We start from the raw sequence: 24,237 nt of genomic DNA, 5'->3' as shown, positions 1-24,237 counted from the left end.
ACCACCACCACCACAGCAAAAACAAAAATCGCTCGGTATCAGCGGAGCTAAACTGGATTTCTTATCACATTTTAGAACACAGTCGATGTCGCTTATCTACGTTGTTCTAGATAGCTATGAAACCCAGGGCATATCTGGGACGTGGATCACTGACGGCTTTACGAAATGTTGAATTGACGCTTAATAAAACCCCGTTGTCCCCTAGAGCACGACGGTACGATCCTTGAGCACGACGGTACGTTCCTTGAGCACGACGGGACGTTCCTTGAGCACGTCGGTACGTTCCTTGAGCACGTCGGGACGTTCCTTGAGCACGACGGTACGTTCCTTGAGCACGACGGTACGATCCTTGAGCATGACGGTACGTGAGCACGATGGTATGTTCCTTCTGCACGACGGTACGATCCTTGAGCACGACGGTACGTTCCTTGAGCACGACGGTACGTTCCTTGAGCACGACGGTACGATCCTTGAGCATGTCGGTACGTTCCTTGAGCACGACGGTACGTTCCTTGTGCACGACGGTACGTTCCTTGAGCACGACGGTACGTTCCTTGAGCACGACGGTACGTTCCTTGAGCACGACGGTACGTTCCTTGTGCACGACGGTACGTTCCTTGAGCACGACGGTACGATCCTTAAGCACGGCGGTACGTTCCTTGAGTACGACGGTACTTTCCTTGAGCACGACGGTACGTTCCTTGAGCACGACGGTACGTTCCTTGAGCACGACGGCACGTTCTTTGAGCGCGACGGTGCGGCCCTCAGATACGACGGTGTGACCTTTGACCTGACCCTTATGAGTTCAGGTCATAGCCTAGGCCATCATACCCAGGGGTCATGCCTTCATGCCCAAGAGTCGTCCGTACTCCGTTGTCAAGGGTCGTAACGTAGCGCCCACAGATCGTACAGTCTGGTTTAAGGATTTAAGGAAGGACGGAAGCACCCACTGATCATACATTCTCATTTCAGGGTTTAAGGGAGGAGATTTCTTTCTTTTTTCGACTCTCCCACTCCCCCATTACCTACTGCCAAACATTTCCTCGAGTAAAAATAAAGAAAAAATAGTATTCATGATTAAGTCTTTCAGTATTATATTGCATTTAGTGTCAGTGGACAGTATTTACGTTCGAGAGAGGGAGATTATATCCGTATTTGACAACCTGTCACAGAAATCTCTTAATTTTCGTGTTCGTCCAGTCCCGATGTATCCCCCAGGCCGCCGCAAGGGTAGAAAAACACTTACGACTTTTAGTTTTGTATGAATTTTATTATTGTTTTTGGATACTTACCAGAGCTGCTGGACTTCGTAGAAATGTTCACCGGTACCATCTTCGCCAGGAAAGGTTGGATGGCTTTCTTTTGCTCCAGCCTCATGTATAACTAAATTCTCTCATATATATATATATATATATATATATATATATATATATATATATATATATATATATATATATATATATATATATATATATGTATATATATATATATATATATATATATATATATATATATATATATATATATATATATATATATATATGCTTTTTAAAATTGTTATTTACACAGTTTGACTGACACGACTTGAGTTCAGAATCCAACCCCATGTTATGGTTTCGTATTCTGACTCGAGTCCACACAAATATGGTGTTTGGTTCTTGTTATCAGAGATCCTTTTGTGTCGACCTCCTCCGCTGGAGATCACGGGGGTCTTCTGTCATGGTGTGTGTATTGTTGTGGATCGTCTTCTTAAAACATGGAGAATATTTTATTATTAATTTTGTTGTCATATATTGTTGAAGGTTCAACCATGACGTTGCTCAAGTTGTGTTCATGATTATATATATATATATATATATATATATATATATATATATATATATATATATACACACTTTTGCCCTAGGAGTTCCTTCTATCTTTATGGAATTTCCGCAGCGCCATGGAAGCCGGACACGTCCACAGGGCAGGACCATAGATCATAGAGTGTAGTAATGACGAGCGTCTGTCCTTACAGGAAGAGTGCAGAGCAACATGTGATCGTAAGGTCTTTTACACATGAGCGACCTTCATATTGTCTGCTGCAAGTAATGGGAGGTCGTGTAGGAAGAGACTGAAGTGGGTTAGGGAAAGGACTGCTCCTTGGGGAACTGCACTGTAGAGTTTAAGTGCTTTAGAGATGAATCCAATGTGAGTGACTTTGGTATAGTGGCCGGCTGAGATTAGCCAGTCACTATTTGCCATTGTTGTGGAGGATGATGTTAAGTATATTCTATGTGAGGATGTGTTGAGGTACAGTGTCAAATGCTTTGCTGAATTCTATTGCCACTGGTATTGTGCGGGATGGGGGTTGAGGTTGGTTGAAGCCTTCTAGGATGTGTTTTTGAGGTCAGTATATAGAGAAGTGGTGGAGTACTTGGGTCTGAAGCCATGTAGTATATATACATCTATACATAAAAGGCTGAGCATTTGAATACTGCTCAAAATATCACATATCAGGAGAAGATTTTTGTATGAGAGGAATCCATGAAACAGCCACATATCTTTTCAATCTTTATTTCGGTGTTATGGTATTTACAATATGGTGTGTGGTGTAGTACAAGCCATCCCAATAGAAATTAATATTATAGACAACAAAATATAAAAAAAAAATTCCCTTTTGGAGTTTTCTTTGACACTGAAAACTTCCCATTTTTTTTCGTAATATCTATGTATTGCTTTGACCCGACCCTGCCTGCTGCCCACATAGTGTCGTGCTCAGCGGGTAAGCAATCCTCAGGCATAGATGGCGGCTTTTGTACAAGCTTCAATCCAAGTTTTTCATTGTATTGTCATCATGCTGAATCTTCTATTCACAGGGAGCCACGAGGATTCCCCGCTGAACCACGACAAACCACCGGGTTCTCGTTTTTATTAAAATAGAATATAGAACATCACTCGTTAAAAAATTTAAAAATTCACAAAATTTTCTCTATGTACAGAGATGTATAAAAAAAACCAAGCCTATAAACACACTAGAGGATGACGGTGACCTTAGAATGTAGTGAAGGTGAGTGATGAGTGATTGAAGGTGATGGAGAGATCATGATGAAGCTTTAAGTGACCAAAATACTGAACGATAATGAGTCAGAGGAAGTGGCGTCATGTTGGTCTGTGTTGAGGGTTGGGGTAAGGTGTTGGTCTGTGTTGAGGGTTGGGGTAAGGTGTTGGACTGTGTTGAGGGTTGGGGTAAGGTGTTGGTCTGTATTGAGGGTTGGCGTAAGATGTTGGTCTGTGTTGAGGGTTGGAGTAAGGTGTTGGTTTGTGTTAGGGTTGGGATGAGGTGTTGGTGTGTGTACTGGTTGGTGTAAAGACTGTGGTAATATGTTACGTTGGTGTTTGTTAAGGCTGGGTAGCACTTTACGCTGGTCTGTGAAAGGGCTGGGGTAGCAAGGCCCGCTGGTCTGTTTGAGAATTTGGGCAACATGTTGGTCTGTGTGGGCTGGGGTATTGCTGTATCTCTTTTATGTGTAAGTATGTGTATGTCTGATTTTGTGTGTGTGTGTGTGTGTGTGTGTATGTGTGTATGTGTGTGTGTGATTGTGTGTGTGTGTGTGTGTGTGTGTGTGTGTGTGTGTGTGTGTGTGTGTGTGTGTTGCTTGAAAATCTAATGAAACGCTGCAGTTATTTAGAAAAAAAAAAAGACTCAACTATCGTTCATGATTGGCCTTGTTAGTGACAGCTTGAGGGTGAGTGACTACAATTATCAAAAAAATGACAATATTAAAAAAAAAAAAAACCTCTTGCTCACATATCCCGCGAGAAATACAGTCATGACTTTATAACATTCTCCTTCCATTGGGTTCAGGAGAAGAAGAATTCCATCAACAAAAATTAACAATAATCTATATACAGAGTACCCTTTAATTACAAACGTTTTCAGGCTGCACATTTAAGAGAAAAAAAAAAAATCATACACAAATAAATACTGAACCATCTCTATGCCCCTACCATCATAAAATGACTAAAGTTGGACTTACTGATAATCTTTGGGTTAACACAGGTGATTTGTAAGGGGAAGTCACAGTTGGGACCGAGGGCGGTAGACCCCCTCAGTTCAGGGTATAACCATATCCCCCTTGCAAAGCTACCAATGGCTCAAGCTATATACTCTACAGCACTTGTCATTCATTGTTAGCTTTAGCTTCTTGCAGGGTCTAAGAAAAAAAAAATGAGTTGCAATGCATGTAAAATAGTATAGGAAAAAAAAAAATTATCTACTAACCTGTTGAGGTATTCCTTTCAATGTACATTTTTTGTGTGAACAGTTGTACAACAAAAATAACAAAAAATTGGGGGGGGGGGTGTCAGTCTATGAGAACAAATATAACAAAAGTGTAAAAAAAAAGATCTATGACTTGAAAATCTTGAGCGAGTTTTGTCTTTTAAAAGCCCCAAAAGAAATCTCAAGGGCCAGGAAGCATTAAGCAGCGCGATATTCTGAGACGTAACGAGCGAGGGGGAAGGAGGAGGAGGAGGAGATATAATGAAACAGAATCTTTGGATAGAAATTTGGAACTTCGTGTGCGTCGAAAAGATCGATTCTCCATGAGCCAAATGGGGTCCACCCTTGAGTTACGTGTCAGAATCTGGTCCTCTTGTAAGCGCATGCTCGGTGTTACAGTGTGGACCAAGTACGGAAAGTCTCACTGGTCGACTAAGCAATAGCAACTACAGTTGGTTCGTCTGTCAGTAAACATCTACTGTTGGGGGTTGAAAAAAAAGAGCACCTTCAGATATCCATTTGTGGACTGCACTTAACTAAGGTTTATTTTGTCTCTAGGTGACTTTTGCCTTATATATATATATATATATATATATATATATATATATATATATATATATATATATATATATATATATATATATATATATGGATGAAATATTGTTCTTTCACATGAAACCAGACTTAAGGTCTTAGCCACCTCGATAGACTGTCCTGTTCTGTGAGCATGCCCGAAGTCAGGCGGCGTTTCAGTGTCCTGTGCTCACAGCAAGGTCGAACTCCCGTCGACTGACTCCGTGGTTAGGAGGCTCCTCCCGCGTCGGGCCCTTCTGCAGATACCGTCCGAGGGGAACCCGGGAGGGAGTGTTCCGCAGACTTGCTCCTCCTCCTCCCGCATCCAAACCACTGTTCAGATACAGAGGTGCAGCACTTCGCAGGGTGCACCCAGGGGGAGGATCCTTTGGACGTGGTTTTTTTTTTTTTTTAAGTCCCTGAGGTCATTGTAGCCTATCACTGCTCCGGTAATGTCGAGGCAGCGCATTTTCCTCTTTCCCAAAAAATATATTTGTTAAAAACACCCACGGAACTCATTCAACGTTCACTTTTGGTACACGGACGATTTGTGAGTATGCCCGGAGGGATTCACCTTTGCGGGTGTGAATGTATCCCAGAAGACCCCCAGGGGTCGAGCCCCTATTGCCCTGAGGAGGCAGAGCTGGGCCTTCGCTCCTGCGGCTGCGTGTGGCAGTGATCACAGTGGAGACACACGTTGCAGGCTCCGAGGCGGCGTGCTAAGACGGACCGAAGTTTGAGGGCCGGACCCAGCTTCATGTTGATGCTAGAGGTGAGGTGTTCCTCCGTCAGGAGCGGCAGCGCAGACCCATCGATACGTTGCTCACGGAACGCCTGGGGGAGAAGAGAGAATCATGGGTTAGCGGAGGTGTCTTAACAACGCAATAATTGTGGGGATTCCACAGATGATGGACGTCAAGACAGGTTTTCTCTGGCATAAATGTATGTGTTTCCATTAGGACCATTGATTACACCTAAAACGAACTACATTGAGCATTCTACTTACTCCTCAGCACAGGCTTAGAATATGGAATTCGCTTGGAAGGTAATGGAAGACATAAATATTAGAGAGAGCACGTATAATCTTTTTTCCCTAAAGAAACATACATTTCCAATTGTGTATGTAAGGGTTAGCTACAGTCAGGTTGATTGGTAGTGGTTGTTTTCGTGTCAATGTCTCTCTCTCTCTCTCTCTCTCTCTCTCTCTCTCTCTCTCTCTCTCTCTCTCTCTCTCTCTCTCTCTCTAGCTAAAGTACAAGCACCTGGGTGAGTTTGCATATAGATTGGCTGGTAGCGGAGGGGCCCTAGGGTTAACAGAACGTATAAAAACGACAGTAGAGGAGGCGGGGCTCCGGGCCGTCGCTGTTTGTAGGAGGCTATTTTGTTTTATGGCCTGCGTGTTGTTGTTTGGACTTTATGGATGTTTGGCTCTCGGGGCCACAGAGTAAACACAGGAAGAAGCCAGGCACATCAGCGTGTCTGACTTCCCTTTTGTGAACGTTCGACGCCGAGACAGTGCGCTGACTCTCCAACTTTACACATGGACTCTCCATGCCTATATGTTACACCTCGAGGGAAAAGCTCGTTTAGAAATCCGCACTTTACGTCTGCGAGTTGGCCTGGCGTGTTTTCCTCCCACAAATACGTCACCGGGGACCTGGTACGTTGGATTCCAAACCACATCACATCTCTCACGGTGATCGTCGTGGTAGACGCTCACTCACTCGAGATGACATCAACAACAGAGAGACATCCCGGACCTACAGCACCTTCCTACCTCTTGGCAACCCTGGGATCCGTCAAGACTTCTCACGCTTCAGGGAGAGAGAGAGAGAGAGAGAGAGAGAGAGAGAGAGAGAGAGAGAGAGAGAGAGAGAGAGAGAGAGGAAGGGAGGGAGGGAGGGAGACTTCACCATATAAGCCTGAGCTATCCGTAAGATGCTACACATCGACGAAGAAGAAAGAAAACCTACTGCCTGATGTCCCGGCCGGTTTGGAGCGTTGAGACGCCGAGCCGCAGCGGAGAGGTCAGGAAGGTAAGGTTGTAGCATGCTATATGATAGTAATTTTCGCGCACGGCCCCAGTAGCTTTGTTTACTGATTACTCGATCGTGCTGCCGAGCCCGCCTTCCACTCACGCCCTCATTGGCCCGCGAGGGTCACGTGATTATAGTGAGTTAGCCAATGGAACATCATCTTGACGGAGGCCCGCACTTTTTTTTTTTTTCTTATTGGCTGTTGGTGTTGCTTGCAAGATCGAATCAATTAATTGTTTATTATTATCTCATCCCCACAAAATTCCGTGCGAATCCTCGAGAGATAAACGTTTCAGAACATTTTCCCTTCTTCTGTTGTGGCAAACCCTCAGTGCCAACAATTGAACGTTCTTTTCCCCTCTGGATATATGGTATATTCAGTTACGTTTTTGGCCGACGATGAACTTTGACATGAAACATCGCGAAATATATATATTTTCCCCCTTCCCTCCACCACCCTCCCCTGGTCAATTTGATCTCGAGAGCGATGAGGAAGATGACGTAAGGGCATCCTGGCCGTGAGTCGTGGGATCAATCTGTTAAAAAATTGGCTCGTGACTCAGGCGAGAGAAGAAGAGCCCGTCTGGTCACGTCAAGACCTCGGAGAAGTTTGACCCCCGTCCGTCTCGCCGAGCCTCTCACACCAGCGACATCTGCTGGCTCCTGCTGCTCCTGCTGCTGCTGCTGCTGCTAAGGTCATCCCTCCCCCCCATCCTAAACCAACCCCTCCCCCGATTGACGTGGGAAGCCCGTTGACCCCAGGGTACATCTGGGGTCATTGGTGAGGTCAGCGCGCAGCGTGGTGGTTGTTGTGGAAAGCTGGATGGTAGGTTATACACACTTGGTGGTTGGCTGGAGGAAGGATTAGTGGGTGGTGGTGGGTGAGGGAGGGAGGTAGGTGGGTGTATTGTGTAAGTGGGAAGGAATGTATCGGCAGTGGGGTTAGTGATGGCTGATGACCAGGGTAATGCAGGTGGCTGAAAGTGAGGACAGTTCGCGTACCCAACTGACAGCAACGCCCTCACCACTCTTATTCCTCCCACATGTTCCCACATTTATAGGTGTTTGCTGATCCGTAACACGCGCAGCTGCAAACCAATTAAGGTACGGAATAAAGCGGGTGCAGGTGAGTATACACAAACAAGCGTAACCTGTGTGCTCACAACCATCCACAAACGCGACACAGAAACTGTCCCTCACAAACATAAACACACACACACACACACACACACACACACACACACACACACACGCGTAAAGAACGAGGTACACAGACACGTAACAAATAAACACAAGCATGTACACAAGAACAGACAGGTAGAGACAAACAAGCAAGGAGGTACGTAGACATGAAACCTGTCCAGCCAGCCATCCTCACTCGACCCTGGGAATGCACCATTAGGGCAGTAGCTTCCAGCACTCGTGGGCAAGACGAGGCCTTGATTCATGATAGATTCATCCCGGGGAAGAGGTCAATATATGATGATATATTCATCACTTGCCGGAATCATGATGGTATCTGGTCCTTCATCATTGCTGCCCCGGCTGACCACATAGACCCTTTGTTGATTCAGGTCGCGATGTTGACGTCCACGGCAGCCTAGTGAGCCCGGCCGCCACACATTGTTTTATCCCCATTTTTTTTTTTTTTCGATCTCTACTTCTCCCTCCCTGTATTGTTACGTCTGCGCTCCTCTGACAAGTGAATGGCGGCGCTTTCGACAGTGGCTGGATGTCTCCTGGAATTCCTCTTATCCTCACACCCTCCCGGCACTTCCTCCAGAGGCGGGTGTCTAAATATCCTTTCAAAGCGCTGGACGATTTCCTTAATTTTCATTGCCCCCGATCAGCGAGGACAGTCTCTCTCTCTCTCTCTCTCTCTCTCTCTCTCTCTCTCTCTCTCTCTCTCTCGTTCGTTCCAACGTGTTAAGGGCCAATCCCAGCACGAAGGTACTATCTGATCTCTCCACACTTATCTATTCCCCCCCCCCCCATTTTCTGAGTATAATCGTCAGGTCTTTCCCTTCTCCAAAAAAATCACAGATGACTCTCTCTCTCTCTCTCTCTCTCTCTCTCTCTCTCTCTCTCTCTCTCTCTCTCTCTCTCTCTCCTTCCCGGTCCTCACTCCTTCCCCAGCCCTAGAACACAAAGCATCATTCATCGTGCCTACATAATAGGCATAAATAATCCACGCCGCCTGCACCCATGGTCACGTGGGAGCATCCGCACGGGGCCTTCGTCGGGACGAAAGGTCGAGGAGGGGTCACCAGTAGGTCATGAACGAGCCACTTAAAGCCACCAACCACTGCTGCAGAAGGGACCCCGGGGTGGCCGGGCGTGGAGGGACGGGTCGGGTGGTGGGAGCGGAGGGGCGTGAGGTGGGAGAGAGAGAGAGAGAGAGAGAGAGAGAGAGAGAGAGAGAGAGAGAGAGAGAGAGAGAGAGAGAGAGAGAGAAGACGTCGACCGGGGTAGGTATTAAGTATCTTCGGCGGAGGATAAGTTGTGGTCGAATAATCTCGCCGTCAAGATCAAATAAAAAAAAAAAAAGAGCGGCGCAAAGCGTGATGAATTCTCTTCGTACAGTTGATTCCTTGTCCATCTTGCGCTTCTTTCCCACCTGACGGTGCGTGTGGGTAATGCTGAACTGAAGGGCAACTGGAGTAGTGGCAAACCCCATCGCCGACGACACTCAACCAGCATTACCACAGGAAAGCACCAACCCCCAATGGCCCAGTGTGGTATGCATAACATTCTGTCATTTACGGGTCTCTCCACTGCCTGTTTCTGTAATGATGTTCCTCTCACAAGAACTATATCATTTACGTGTCTAGATATAGTGTTCCTCCTATAGAGCTATATCATTTACGTGTCTAGATATAGTGTTCCTCCTATAGAGCTATATCATTTACGTGTCTAGATATAGTGTTCCTCCTATAGGGCTATATTATTTACGTGTCTAGATATAGTGTTCCTCCTATAGGGCTATATCATTTACGTGTCTAGATATAGGGTTCCTCCTATAGGGCTATATGATTTACGTGTCTAGATATAGGGTTCCTCCTATAGGGCTATATTATTTACGTGTTGTTGTTCTGATGGGCCTTCCATAGAGACTAGTATATTATCTACGTGTCTAGTTATGATCTTCCTCCCTTTGGGGCTATCTTATTTACGTGTCTCTATTGTGCTGTTCCTCCCATAGCGAAAGAAACTATATCATTTTTCAGTTTTCTTTCATCTTTGAGGGAAAATGGGATGTCCAGTACATCCACAGATTCTTACCTTCAATCATTTCCATCATCTCATATTCTTTTGCGACTTGAGCTGAACTGGGATTAACATCAATAATTCACTCGGTAAATAAATGGAGTGAGACACTTGCATTCACTCAGTAATGTCGTGCTCCTGTGATATTGTCACACTCTTTCGAATATCCGAAGACAAAAAGGTTGTGAGGACATGAAAGAGAGCTTTGTCGATGTGAATCCGTCGTGGAGAGTGAATTACACGTACTACCTTACATATATATATTGAGGATCAGATACTGATGAGGAAGGAGGATCAGATATACTTTTGATTTAATTAGAAATCAAACGAACCTCAGTACAGACTCGATCACCTCATGAAGGACACTGTTGGAGGCTGACTTGTGTGGCACAGGACACGATCTATGTCTACCGTAATCTGATGCAACTGGTAACTAATCCATGCATATCAAAGCGTTCGACACAAAGACTCGATACTTAACGACTTCACATGAGCGGAGCAATCTGATCATACCTGCTCAGACACCATGGAGATGCCTCGGAGTCAATCTAGCGAACTGGTGATTAAATCTGAGATAAATGCGTTCAGACGGAGGCTTCGAAACCTTAAGAAGACTGACTGTCGTCGAGCCTCTGCAACGGTTGGCCTTAACCACATAACTGGTTAACTCGGCTTATTTGTCTTTGACGGCCACTGGTTCATTGTGTGCCCAAAGCTCAGTTACAAGAGATTGGTCTGTGGTATGATCCATGTGTGTGTGTGTGTGTGTGTGTGTGAGAGAGAGAGAGAGAGAGAGAGAGAGAGAGAGAGAGAGAGAGAGAGAGAGAGAGAGAGTTTTAAAGAAAAATTTCTCTTGAATTAACTTGGCTTTTTATTAGAATTTTCTCCGTCCGCTTCAAACAAGCTGCCCACTTCATTTAAAAAAGAGAAAAAACGCGCCGTAACTCAATGCGAAATAAACGCTTCTTCCCTATTGTTTATGTGGAGGTGGTTCATCCATGTGGCATGTTAACACCTACAAAAAACAGGCGCCTATCTCCACGACACAGCTGGTGTTATATAGCACTGTTATAAACCTGTCAGAATTAATACATGCCTAACATAGGCGCTACTCACGACCAGGGGGGGAAGATCAACTTTAAAACGCCTTAATCACATTCTTCTGCAATGCCTCCCACGACCTTATAGCCTGCCTGAATGGTACCACTAGGGGTACCTTGCCTATCTCCCATTCCAGACTCGGCTTGGATATACAGGATGTCTCAAAAGTCTTGTACTCAAAGGCAGATTCTGATATTTGCCTTCAGTTCAACAAATACCCGAATTGCATAATTTGAACTGGTATATGAACATAGCCATGAGTACTCCATAGTCTTGTGCATGCAATATATTCATGTTCGCGACATGCAATTCGAGCATTTGTTGAACAGAAGGTAAAATAGTGAATTGTACCTTCGAGTTCAGATTTTTTCTGAGAACTCTATATTGTCAGGCGGGCCAACACGTCGAGGCGATGTTACCCAATTTAAACGAGCCTGACAGACGTACGATAAGTACCTCCCTCCCGCCTCCTCCACCTCCCTTCAAGCGCCTGGGAGGTCAGAGGCCACATTCTAGAGTCTCTTGAGTGAGCAAGACTCGTGGGCAAGATGGAGCTCATCTGTACCATACGTGGGTCGTAAGATTCGGTCGTCTGGCCTGGAAACACGAGCAGCCACCGCGCGCCACCAGTGGCCCTTGGTGTAGTGGGTAATGACTGACTCAAGGGAGTGTAGGGAGATACCACTGGACGAGATTAAAAAGATATGGCACAGGCCTGTCAGCCAGGTGTTTGATCACACTCGTTCATATACAGTTCAAATGGGTAGACATTAGAAGCACAGAAGGAATTCTGTTATGCCCTTGGTTTGGTGAGACCCTTAATGCTAAGATTAAATAGAAAAAGTGTTGTTGTTGTAAGTAGCGCGTTCGTGGTTAATGGGCTGAGGAGGGGAGGGAGGAGCATGACCCGATCTGCCTCTCCGCCTTTTCGATGGTATCTGTGTCTCGATCCCACGACTGTGCTGACGGAGGTGTGAAGAATAGCCAGGGAAGGTCTTGTTGAGAATGGAAGAGATTCTCGAGCAGATGCTTTTTTGTCAGAGAAGCAGGACTACGTAATGAACCATGTGATAACTTAGAGAGAGAGAGAGAGAGAGAGAGAGAGAGAGAGAGAGAGAGAGAGAGAGAGAGAGAGAGAGAGAGAGAGAGAGAGAGAATCCAGTTTATGGCTTTCAGAGTGAATAGGCTGTAGGTCGTCTTAAGTACCCCACGCCTCCGGGTTAGCGCACTCCTAGTGACATCCTCCATCGCAAGCTGTTAGGTCATGTTGAGGACCTCACCCCCCTGCGGTTTAACTCCCTCTTGCTATCATCCTCCATCGTAGGCTGTGAGGGAGTGGGTGGGTGTCCTGTGAAGGACCTTACATCCCTCTGGTGTTCTCCCTCACAGGCTGGTGGGCCGCCATGCGGAGGATCTACGCCATCACACACACCTCCTAGTTAGTTGCTCCTCGCTAGCCGACAATTTCCTTATCTGGGAAATAACATCGTGACCATTCCTCCTGCCACCAGCTCCGCTCCGGCCCAGCCTCCCTACCTCTTTGAGGTCGCTCCCGAGCCGCCAGATTATACAACCCGGGCTGATAACATGAAATTATGGCAGATAAAGTAAGCAACGCTAAAGTTCTCGGCGGGGGCAACGAGGAAACGCCTTCTTAAACCCATGAGGAGACACCCCGCTTGCCTTCCGACACTGATGGTGAGAGGCGATAATGACAAGACACACGGCCGCGCCTGACACCCAGGAAAACAACTGCAATCTCGAATGGGTTTCTTTTTTTTCCATCAATTTATTCGTCTTTTGATCATCATGGCAAGTACGGATACCAAGAAAGAAAGTCTTTTCTTTTTTAGATTTATTTTTCGTTATCTTTCAAGGGATTTTATAGTTTTGATTTGTAGTGACAAGAAGACATGGAGTTACGACTGTTAGATGTTGAGGAGGAAGTAGATGATTGCATTATCTGTTGATCTTTCAATCTACCCCGAATAAGATGAGTGTGACTGGGAGGGTAATTACCGATATCTTACGACGTCAAGAGAAAAGTGAAACTCCTGCAGATGGTCGTCTCGACTCCTGCTGGACTGTAGCCCCGTCGCTCGTCCTACAAGTTTCAATTAAAACCATTAGATATATTTCGATCGTGATCTCCCCAACACCCTGTCTATAACTGGTCCAGCAAGACCAACTGCCAAGTCCGGGATGAGCTCCGTCGGCCGTCTGTGTTCCATCCATCCTGACCAGAGGGTGGGAGACGCTCGTCGCAGTCCCCCCGGTTCTTAACGTGGGTGTCCCCCTGCGTCTCCCCACCACACACAACCCAACATTACCAGTCGGCAGTAGGAGGAAACTCTTAATGACAAAGGTAGGCTTAGGACAGCAGAAGAAGGAGGCTTCGTGACCAGCAAGATTCAATTCAGGGAGCATTCATTCCCTCGATTTGAAAAAGAAAAAAAATCCTACTCACTAAACCTCATCAGTTATCACCATTACTACGGGCATCGTTTTTAAATACGTCAACAAACCCTTGGTGATAACGAACCATCAGGTCCTGGTACGTTTAACATCATCATACAGTTTGTAAACTCAAGAAGATGAACTGTTGTATAGTTTCCTGGAGGCAGTGCGTCTCAGAATGCCATCCCAAGAGGCCAGGCTGTGTATAGGTACCCAGCACTGAACTCCATTACTGAGTCTTCCACCCCATCACACGCCTCAGTGACCATGGAGTCTAATGGCCTGGGGATCATTAAGCTTCCCATTACAAGCCCTACACCTGCATTGAAGCTCCCGAACGTAGATGGAGACGACGTGGGTAATTAATCTAAGAGTGAGCCAGTATACCGCAGACATAATGAAAGACTATGGCGAACATGGGAGAAATTACTGTCGCTCGTATTGCTTCAGAATGTTCATTGCTTTGCTATCCTTTGTCCATCTATAGAGGTCAGGGAATTGGGTTGATGCTCCTTATCCTCCAGCAGTTAAGTTCGTCACGGACCATCAGGTCTTCTGTTATCTGTCTTTGCTGACCTCTGTCTCCCAGCAGATGAGCTCGTCACAGATCTTCGGGTCGTCCATCATCGTCTTTCTCAGATACTCTCCTCCGGCAGCTAACCTCGTCGTAGACCGTCATGTTCTCTGCTATGTCTTCCAGTTCTAAACATATGTTCTGTTTATAGATTAGTCCAGCTATCATGGCTCCACACGAGTGTCACAAGCAACATCTAATCAACTTGTCAACCAAAAAAAAGTGTGATTTTTTTTTCTTCTAATATTTATTTTTTGATCAAATGGTAAGACTAATGACGGGAGGAGTGACAGTTAAGGTGTGGTCGGTGTGGAAGAATGCGACGCGGGTGCTGGAGGGATCAGCAACGGAGCTAGGTACTAATAACGGGCTAATATCGCCAGGGATGACCCACTAGCACACCCGTGGTCACAGACCTTCACATACTTCTCGCAGTCGGGGGTCAAGTGCCTCTGGAACTTGGTCCTCTCCCGTGTTTAATGGTGGCCAGGACTATACACGGTAGTAGGGTATTTGGAGCCCGTATATGCCCGGGAATGAGCAGGGATCGTAGTGGAAACTGTTACAGCTGGTCAACTCTGGCTATTTTACTGAGGGACGCTGCGGAATCCCTTCATTGCCCAGGGTGTAGCCGTGGGAAACACGCATTAGCGGTGACATTACGAAGTTCTGTGGTCATAGCCCGAGGCAAGAGGGCACAGGAGAAACCTTTTTGTTCCGACGACAGTTAATGGAAGAACCTTAAGAATTTGCTAAATAATAGACACCATGTTTGGACCAGGTCAAGTGCTCCCGCTGGTGACACATTAATTGCCTCCCCGTCTCTACTCTCTAGTTAGTGGGTCATTTTCGAATCACTCGATTGATTATTGGCCGGTAAGAGTTCACTGAGGTCAGTTTGGGATGGCGTAAGGTGGTGTGAATCGTGACTGTTGTTACATGTTTGATTTCTCCTATAGATGGAGATAAGGTAATGGGAGAATGTACACAGCGCAGCAACAGACTTACCTCGACATATTCAGCGCAGAGTTCTATGCTTCCGACGAAAGAGCAGACGTCGTCGACAGTCCAGTGGCCAATGGTCTCGAGGGAAGAGCAGTTCTTGTCCGAGCATGGCGTAGAAGGCTTATGCGTCCCAGGAGAAGGCGTGGGCCGGGGTTTTGGGGGCGTGGGCGATCGGGCGGTATGAGTCTTCGCCTCGATCTTTTTCTCCTCCTCGTGCGACAGACCGAACAATGTCTTCACGTCGAAGGATTTGGAAGGTTCTGTGCGGGGTCTCTTGGTAGCCATTGTGGCTGAGAGGTCGAGTGGGGAGGTAGGGGCGTCGGCAGGCCGCTTCATGGCCCCCCTCAGGTAGTTCTCCAACTGTGACTGCTGTGTCGCAGAGGCGTTGCGGACCATGTTGAGGAGGACTTGCGACGAGGACATTTCTACCAGTGGGAACCCTGCGAAACCTGGGAGACCAGCGGCCCCCGGGAACATCGGTGGCGCCCCTGGGTGTGGCAGCGGAGAGATGCCCGCTGCTGTGGACACTGGGGCTGTATCGATCTTCTTATCGGTATCCTTGACCGACGAAGAGGTGGTGGGTGGAGTGGGAACGTTGAGGAAGGGCGCCGACCCGTGCTTGAAGCCCGCCAGGCTGCCCAGGGGATGACGGAGTAACCCGTTGTTTGGATTGCTGAAGTAACTGCCGGGAAAGAGAAGAGAGAGAGCCATTAGCTACGCGCGGCAGGTCAGACGTTTCCATTACATTACCTACATCAGGCACCATTAGCGGGCCGGCCGACCTCGGGCACCCGGAGGACGGGGCCAGAGGGCGTGCCGGCCCGGGAGGAGAAGGGCTGGGTCAGGCAGCCCCGTTTTAACGTAATAGTGAAGGCGGGGTGGCCGTCCGCCCTCCTGAGGATTACTGCCCTCACCACACACACCCCCACCACACACGGCCACACCACACAGCCCCACCACACACAGTCCCACCACACACACAGCCACACCACACACACAGCCACATCACACACACAGCCACACCACACACACAGCCACACCACACATACAGCCACACCACACACACCATCGTCCTATATGTACCACACACCATCCTGCTTGCACAATATATCATCATGCTACATGCTTCACTCACCGTCGTGGTACATGTAATCCACACCATCATGCTGCATGCACCGCCACATTTATACAAAGAACTTACGTTTTATACCACACACACACACACACACACACACACACACACACACACACATGCACCCGAACAAACCTTGATATTATGCAACGCTCAGATATATCACACTACACATAATCCATGGCTTACTGAACACTTTGAACATCGTACAATTTAACTGGTCCCACAGCACACGATTGCCACCACACGTAAATGACACATGCAAATTAATCCAATGTACCGGTAAAACACATTGATTCAGACACATTGCAAAAATACATAATCACAAGTATTTTTTCATCTTAAAGCATATGGAAATATATTCTTGTTATGAAAAAACTTACATTAAGGAAGATCCTTACATTAGTCCAACGTACCAGTAAAAGATATATTGATTCAGATACATTATAAGAACACAGCCACAAATATTTTTGATTTTAAAGCATATGGAAATTTATTCTTCTGTTATGAAAAAAATTACATTAAAAAAAGATGATCTTCACGCAGCAAGGAACAGCCTAAAGGAACAGGAACTCCTCCTGGCCACACAATAATAGAAGAGGGCGATGAAAAGGCGTCTGTTAGGGTGTGGCTAGGAGGGTGTGGCTGAATTTTGGGATTTGTATGGGTGTATACTTAATACAGAACCCGAGCGTGGGTGTGGCTGGAGGCAGTGTGTGCCGGAGAAGGAGGGTAGGATGGGGTGGGGGTATGGACGCGGCGTGGCATGTAAGTGGAGCATGCTAGAGACTGAGGGCGTGGCGGACCCGTAAGAAACGAGGGTGTGATCCTTGCAGGTGGTGGTGAGGTGTGGGAGAACACCTATTGTTAAGTCTGTGAGGGAGAGAGGGAGGGAGGCCCTGGTGAATGTAGCAGGAGGCATACGGCTGTAGGGACGTGGTAAGAGGGGCGAGGGAGGCGAGCGGACACGGGCAAAGTTACGTCACGGGACGCTTTTACAGGTGTCTGAGGAGGTGTAAGAGGGAAGGCAGGGGTGTAAATGGGAGATGGGCGTGTGTTGTGGGTGTGTAGGGTGTGTGTGTGTGTGTGTGTGTGTGTGTGTGGAGGGCGGCGGCGGCAGCGGTCGTCTCGGCAACGGGGGCGTGGTCGCGCCGAGGGCCAAGATGGTAGGTTCCCTTGAGGTTCCCCTGCAAGGGCCCTTCTCCCACACGACTTCGCTAAGCCTCCATTATACAACACGGATTCTAATGTCTCCCTCATGCCTTACCACAGATCTCGCCTAATCTCTTTACTGGAATTATTTTCCATGATATTACAATAGGATATTCGCATCAACCTTTTGCCCTCATGAATAAAACGCTGGGAAATATATGCAGCAGAGTCTCCTGCAGAAACTCCTTGGCCCCTGGATGAAAGCACGTACGTATGTGCCCGAGCGACAGTGCGGGACCTGCTAATGTAAGTCTTCTCTTCGGTGCCTTTAAGAATGTGGTCAGCCGATGGGGGGAGGAGGAGGACGTGATGATATAGGGGCTAGTGGCGCCCCTCGGGTCAGGATGAAGGTGATGCCCCGAACGTCTTCATGATCAGGAGGCACCTCTCTCTCTCTCTCTCTCTCTCTCTCTCTCTCTCTCTCTCTCTCTCTCTCTCTCTCTCTCTCTCTCTCTCTCTCTCTCTCTCTCTCTCTCTCTCTCTCTCTCTCTCCATAAGACGCTTCACCTTCAACGTTCCCTAAAGTCAGTACAGAAATCTAGCATGAAAGGTGTGAACATGATTCTGCACACACACACACACACACACACACACACACACACACACACACACACACACACACACCGTCAGCCAGAGCGCTGCCAACATTCCCACGTCCATGAGAGCGTGTCCCTGGTTAATGGCAGCCCTCTGCCTCCCTCCCCCTTCGGGAGGAGGAAAATTCCGACTTTAGATAATCTAATAGAAAAACAAAAGAGACTTTAGAACCAGATCATTAACTGATGGTGTGTCCTCTTATCACTCGAGGCCCTAATGAGATCTCATGAAAATGAGTACGATTATTCAGGAGAGATAAGGAGCTAATGAAGCTGCTAATGACTCTATGAAAATCATCAGAAGATCTGCATCAATACACAGACAACATAGACTTCTGAAGTTTAAGGAAGGTGGTCTGGCCTTAACATTGATGTAGTCGCCTTAAAAGCAATAGAAGAATGATAGGCGCCCCCCCTTTCGTGAGGGCAATGTGATATACCCACATCAGAAGTTTCACTTGATAGCGCCAAACATGTATGGTTTTGATAATGAACTTCATATTGTTTTTGGTGGATCAAAATTATTGGTGACTTCAACGCATAGTTAGATACCAATCTTGTACTAATGTTAAAGAGAAATTCAGTGTACGGTGTATATTAATGAGGGCAATGTGATTCATCCGTATCAGAAGTTCCAATTGATAACGTCAAACATGTATGATTTTGATAGTGAACTTAATATATTTTTTTTTGTAAAATTCTTGGTGATTTCAACGCATAGTTAGATACAAATCTTATACTACTATTACGGAGAATTTCATTTTCCGGTGTATATTAATTCTTTCGGGACGTCTAATGCTATTTCACCAAAGTCTTTCCCTTACACAGACGAAATGGATATTTATAAGAGAAAGATTACGTGGGAAACACAGATAACAGACGACCTAATGATGGTCTATGACGAAGTCACCTTCTGGACGCCAGTAATAAGATTGTAAAATCCTAATTCATAATGGATGGAGACAGGGTAGTGAAACATGAGAGAGAGAGAGAGAGAGAGAGAGAGAGAGAGAGAGAGAGAGAGAGAGAGAGAGAGAGAGAGAGCAAACCAAGTTTTTTTTACCAAGGCTTGAGCAATGCGTGGCTCCTCTATGGCGGCGCGATGACTAACCCGGTAAAGCATTATCTCATGTTACTCTGTCTCCCGTGGGGAAACATGTTACTCTCCCAGTAGATACTGTTACTTGGTGGACATGTGTCTCCTTTCCCCCCCTGGAGACACGTGTTACTACTGACCCAGGGGACACGCGTTCCTGGGGACACGTGTTGTCTCGAATCACCCATGGCTCCACTGTGTTGACAGTGATGTGTGAGTCACAGGTACTGCTACTGATACGATCCAGCCATTACTCCAGACCGTTCAATGAGTTCAATGGCATTATCGGTGCGCAGCCTTGCGTACACGTAAGTCGAAAGGCCTGAGAATGTAGAGGTGTGATATTTCTCAGTGGCTGTGACAACATTTGGCTTATCACAGTGGGAAATTGAACCCCTATTTTTTTCCATTTTTTTTGAGGCAACTGCGAATGTACGATCACTCGTGTGGTCATTTAGCCTGAACATTCCCCCCTCCCTTCGCTCGGGTCAAGGAGCCACACCCTAATTCACGACTCGCCCAAGAACAATAAGACTTCGAACTCTTCAAAATCCCTAGACACAATGGTCTATAAAGAGGAGCAGGGCATAAATCCTGTAGCCATGGGAGGGGATGAAGGGCTCCGACAGTCGTCTGTGAGCAGCGGGCCTCCTCACCTCTGACCCCGGGGGAGATGTTAGCGCCGGGAGGCCCCCCGTTTCCCCCCACCGTCTCCCCAGCACCGCCACCGCCGCCATGTGGGTGGGGGAGGGCTGGGAGCGAGGAAGAGACGCATCTACCATCTGCGACCACTGGGGCGAGAGACCAGTGAGGTCTCTTCGGGAGTTACACGTAGCCACCTCCTGGGGGTTGCAGGCTCACCATCGGGATACCGAGTGTAGATGTCTGGTTTTCTACGATGCCTTTGACCTCCCCTCCCACCGCCTTTTTGGGTAAATTGAGTTCGGACGTGAAACACGCCAAGATTATCCATCCGGACGTGGAATTTTAGATTCTGTGTCGATTATCCACACTTCCCAGCTGCATGGATTTTGGTCAAATGGCGATAACTTGTAGTATGACAACGGATATTTCTAAAGCAAAATGTAGGAGAATATTCATGGTGGTTGTTCTACGTGGATGGTGAAAAGGATTTCAGACGTAAACCTTCAATTTACCGGAGGTTTTGAGTCTTGTAAAAAGGTGGAGTTATAAAAGGGCTCAGGTGGGAGTTCATTATTAGCAGACGTGCAAGTGTTCGTACACACAATCTCGACATCAGGGAGGTACTAACGACAGGCCGTAGTCACGACCCAGCCATCGAGACCAATATCTAGTCCAGAGTCGGCGGAAAGCGTTTCGGAGGCCGTCCCTTGGACGGGGTAGGGGGCGTGGTGGGGGGGACGGACGTCGCATCTCATTTTGCGTCGGGGCGGCCAGCAGCCGTCATGTTGTACCCCCGGGGGTGTTGTGGTAAATTGGATAGGGTTGTTGATAGACAGATAGATAGATAGGTGGAGAGAGAGGAGAGAGAGAGAGAGAGAGAGAGAGAGAGAGAGAGAGAGAGAGAGAGAGAGAGAGAGAGAGAGAGAGAGAGAGCTCCTGCTTACGAATACTTACGGCGAGATTTTGGGGAAATTTGTAGGGCTAACGCGTAGAGCTCATCGCAGGAAAACCTATAAAGTTACGAGGCACGAGTCTTGTGAGGTAAGTGTAGTCGAGTGATATGTGTCAAACGAAAAGATTATATATTTGTGGATTGACTGCCAGCAACCCACATGTGGGTAAGGCAGATAGATAAAAGACAGCCAAGGATTGAAACTTGACAGCCACTGACGTCCTGGTTCACTATACAGCCGTTACTACTCCTTACGAATCTCAGGCAGGGAGTGTGAGGGTAGATGATTGGTGCGTTATTATCTCCTTTGAGAACGACGGCGCGATCCTTAAGCGTGACGGCGAGGCCTTTGACCTGGCCCTATAGAGCCTGGTCAGGGGACACACCACCATACCCAAGGGTCGTACTGTTGTTCTCAGGGGCGGTATCGTCGTGCTCAACGATAGTAACATTGTGCCCGAGGGTCGTAGCGACGTGCTTAAGGGTCGTAACGTCGTGTTTCAGGTTTGTATCTTCATGTTTAAGGGTCGTACCGTCGTGCTCAAAGGTCTTACCGTCATGCTCAAGGTTCGTACTGTAATGCCTAAGGAATTAAAACTTGTTACCATTTTCCCCTGTTTCTGGACCTCCAGGAAGGGAGGCGTCAGTCGACCAACAGCTCGTCGACCTCACCATCATTTCCAGCGGCAATCCATCTCAAGCTCACCCATACAGTACACTACCCTGGGGTCCGAGTCGTTGCCACAGAGGTCGCTCGACTGAGCACAGGCTTACACGATCAGGCAGTCTCTCCTTTACAGCGATCACTTTTGACCGTAATTTTACGTTGTATTCATTTAGCAGCCACATATCTTGTGGCGGCACAGCTCTATCTCTCTCTCTCCCTCCACTCCTTCCTGATTCATGTTTATGGATGGCTCGATGCGGTTTTAGGAAGCTGTCGTACTTGCCACGGTGGTGAGCCAGCAGAAGCAATCTCGAGGAGTCTGTAATTTTTGTCCCGCGCCCTCGACAACACCATCAACACAGCCCCCAAGATTATACTGTCTGCTGGGGACGGCGGCGGAGGTAACCATCGTCTGACGGTGCTCAGGACTGATTTCCATTAATTGATATGAGCCAAGTCTTAGTTTTACTGGAAGACGTGAGGGTGGCTGAAAGTGCGCTGGAAATGGTGGTAGTAGTAGGAATAGTAGTATTAGTGGTGGCAAAAGTGAAATTAATAGTAATAGTAGTAGTATTAGTTGTAGTAGTAGTAGTAGTAGTAGTAGTAGTAGTAGTAGTAGTAGTAGTAATGGTGATGGTAGGAGTAGTAATAAAGACAAGATCATTTCCATCTCACACCTCAAAGGTCATCTGGGGTCTTCATCGTGGACATTGCTATGAAATTCAGATTCGCAAGCACCATCGGGTGTGTCTCCAGTACAAGTAATTTCTCGGTGGAGGTGGGATTGAGTAGTCCTTCTACAGAGCATCCGTTACAGGGGTAGCTTTTGGAAGAGGAAGGAGGTCTAGGGTAAACTTAGGGAGTTATGGGGAGACGGGGTATTGGAGGGAACTGGAAAGGGAAAGGAAGTTCAGAACCACTGGATGAGGGTATAGCGGGTTATCACGGAGGTGATCTTTATGACTGCGCTACCCAAACATCATCAGCATATCGAGAGGATATGCGCGGGATTCGTCTGCAGGAGCGCCGTGTGGCTGTTGGGAGGCGCTCGCCGCAAAACCTTAGAGGCTGTTGGCGAAGATATATTGCCCATCACACAGTCCATTCGAGGCTGGTCCTTTTGTCCATGCCTGCGTCAGGGTTACTAGTAAGTCATTACCATGAAAGAACGTACACTAAAAGATATTTCGTGCTAAGGGGATTGTTTACTAAAGGTCTCCGTTTGCGAAGACAACAGTCGTAGCTCTCACTCTATAAATACAACTAAAAGTCTGTTATTAAGTATTACGAAAAAGCTACACGCATTCCCAAGAGCTGTACACGCCTTCTCTCCCTTGTCTCTGTCGGAGCTACGTTTAACAAGTCGAATTACCGAGAGATCCGGAGTTAGTCGTGTCCTGTGATATTGCCAGCGGCTCTTATTTCGCCCGCAGACTCGACTTCTGTAATATGGTCGCCAAGATTACTAATTCGGTGGATAAAACAAATGGCGCTCGACCTTCCTCCAGTGTGACTCGACGATCGAACTGCTGTCTTTGCCATCCACGCCCACTCGACAATCGAACTGCCCTCTGTGACCCTCAGCCCCGACCTCCAGCCCCAAGCCACTCCGGTGCAGCCTGAAGCTTCTCGTTAAGGCTTAGTTTTTCTGCAATTCTAATCATCTGTAATAACCACTGAATACATACCATGACACGCATCGGTACTCACCAGCCTCGCTGAACTTTCGTCACCCCTCATCATCTCTCCACTCACTAGTCTCCCTGCTCCCTAACTCTCATCATCTCTCCACTCACTGTCCTCCCTGCTCCCTGTCTCTCATCATCTCTCCAGGGTCCCTCTGCCCCTGGTCATCTCTCCTCTCACTGCATCTCTTGTCCCCTATCCTCATTATGTCTCCTCTCACTGCTCCTTCTCTGTCCTTCCTCTTCTCATCTCTCCTCTCACTACTCTCCCTGCCTCTCCCTACAACCTCCCTTCCTATCATCTCTCATCTCACCCATATATCAGGCTGCAAGTGATGAGAGGCAGGAAGACATACCCGGCGAAGACATGCACGAGCGAGCCTCAGGAACCCACCACCCCCCTAAAATACACAACGGCACGCCTTCTTCAGGAGACACCCTAAATGTAGGCGTCGGGACACAATAGATTTACTTTTTGCGGGAGCGTGATGGGGCGGGAGGGATGAGACAATAGCCTGGTGGCCGGGAATAAATAACCGATTTGCTATGGGTACAAGGGAGAGAGAGAGAGAGAGAGAGAGAGAGAGAGAGAGAGAGAGAGAGAGAGAGAGAGAGAGAGAGAGCCTGGGGCCTGATTATAGATTGAGGGGTAATTGCCGGGGTATAATACCCATTCTAGCCCCTCTTATCTCCTGGGGATAAAGGCGAGTTCAAATGTATTTCACCCACACGTGTGATAGTGGCGAAGCGACTGTTCCCCCCCGAGGAAGTTTACGAGGTGTATTACGCATGTAAGTTTGTATGATATAAATTCCTCGTTGGACAACCGATGGTGATGAATCACCTCCCGTTTTATACAATGGCCAGAATGTGGACGAAGTCCAGGTGATTGCTGTGGCGTTACTCATTTCTGTTGATCTGGGAGGTAGTTAGGGTTGAATCAGCTATTCATCACAAAAGCTTCTTGTATGATGG

At 47.3% G+C, this 24,237-nt stretch overlaps 1 protein-coding gene across 3 annotated transcripts in view; it reads right to left on the bottom strand.

The window, feature by feature from the left end:
• Positions 1-2,540: 2,540 nt before the first annotated feature.
• The window catches only part of LOC139763544 (uncharacterized), a 79,450-nt gene continuing 57,753 nt past the window's right edge, over positions 2,541-24,237 (bottom strand). For all 3 annotated transcript variants that reach the window (XM_071689745.1, XM_071689743.1, XM_071689746.1), the window contains 2 exons: positions 15,281-15,959; positions 2,541-5,671 (listed from right to left, as the gene is read on the bottom strand). In XM_071689745.1, the coding sequence (XP_071545846.1) occupies positions 5,459-5,671; positions 15,281-15,959 (892 nt within the window). In that variant the 3' untranslated portion in view covers positions 2,541-5,458. The remainder of the gene's footprint in view (positions 5,672-15,280; positions 15,960-24,237) is intronic.

This window comes from Panulirus ornatus, chromosome 47 (assembly GCF_036320965.1).
Source record: "Panulirus ornatus isolate Po-2019 chromosome 47, ASM3632096v1, whole genome shotgun sequence".
Lineage (NCBI taxonomy): Eukaryota > Metazoa > Arthropoda > Malacostraca > Decapoda > Palinuridae > Panulirus > Panulirus ornatus.
This window is presented reverse-complemented; position numbering and strand designations above follow the sequence as displayed.